The sequence below is a fragment of the Etheostoma spectabile genome, chromosome 8, assembly GCF_008692095.1.
Source record: "Etheostoma spectabile isolate EspeVRDwgs_2016 chromosome 8, UIUC_Espe_1.0, whole genome shotgun sequence".
Classification (NCBI taxonomy): Eukaryota; Metazoa; Chordata; class Actinopteri; order Perciformes; family Percidae; genus Etheostoma; species Etheostoma spectabile.
In genome coordinates this window covers 4,207,885-4,208,213 of record NC_045740.1, presented here as the reverse complement: position 1 = coordinate 4,208,213, position 329 = coordinate 4,207,885, and the positions used below count along the sequence as shown (strand labels likewise).

Sequence of the window (329 nt, the reverse complement as noted above, 5' to 3'; positions counted from 1 at the left end):
AATAAGTTCCAAATCTTACAACGTACAGACGACCACAGCCATACATCCTAGTTATCCACAAACAACCAAATCTTACTCTTCCAGATCGACTTTTGTTGGACACCACGGGAGCAGGTGACTCTTCGTCGCTGGAGAAGGTGTCTGCAGGCGGGCTCTTCTTATTATTCAGTATGGTTAAGTTCTTCAGATACAGCTGCACATACACTTCTTTTTTATGCTCTCCGCTGGGAAGTGGCACATTGTTGACTGTGAGCTCACTCTTCAGCTTATCTTTCGTGAGAATCGACGGATCTTCGAGAAATTCTGCCATGCTTAACTTTTTTTTTTTT

At 43.2% G+C, this 329-nt stretch overlaps 1 protein-coding gene across 1 annotated transcript in view; it reads right to left on the bottom strand.

Annotated features, from left to right (window-relative positions):
• Positions 1–329, bottom strand: part of tmpob (thymopoietin b) — a 3,742-nt gene that overhangs the window by 3,055 nt on the left and 358 nt on the right. The window contains exon 1 of the mRNA XM_032523603.1: positions 77–329. This exon is cut by the window's right edge and continues 358 nt beyond it. Within this exon, the coding sequence (XP_032379494.1) occupies positions 77–310 (234 nt within the window). The 5' untranslated portion in view covers positions 311–329. The remainder of the gene's footprint in view (positions 1–76) is intronic.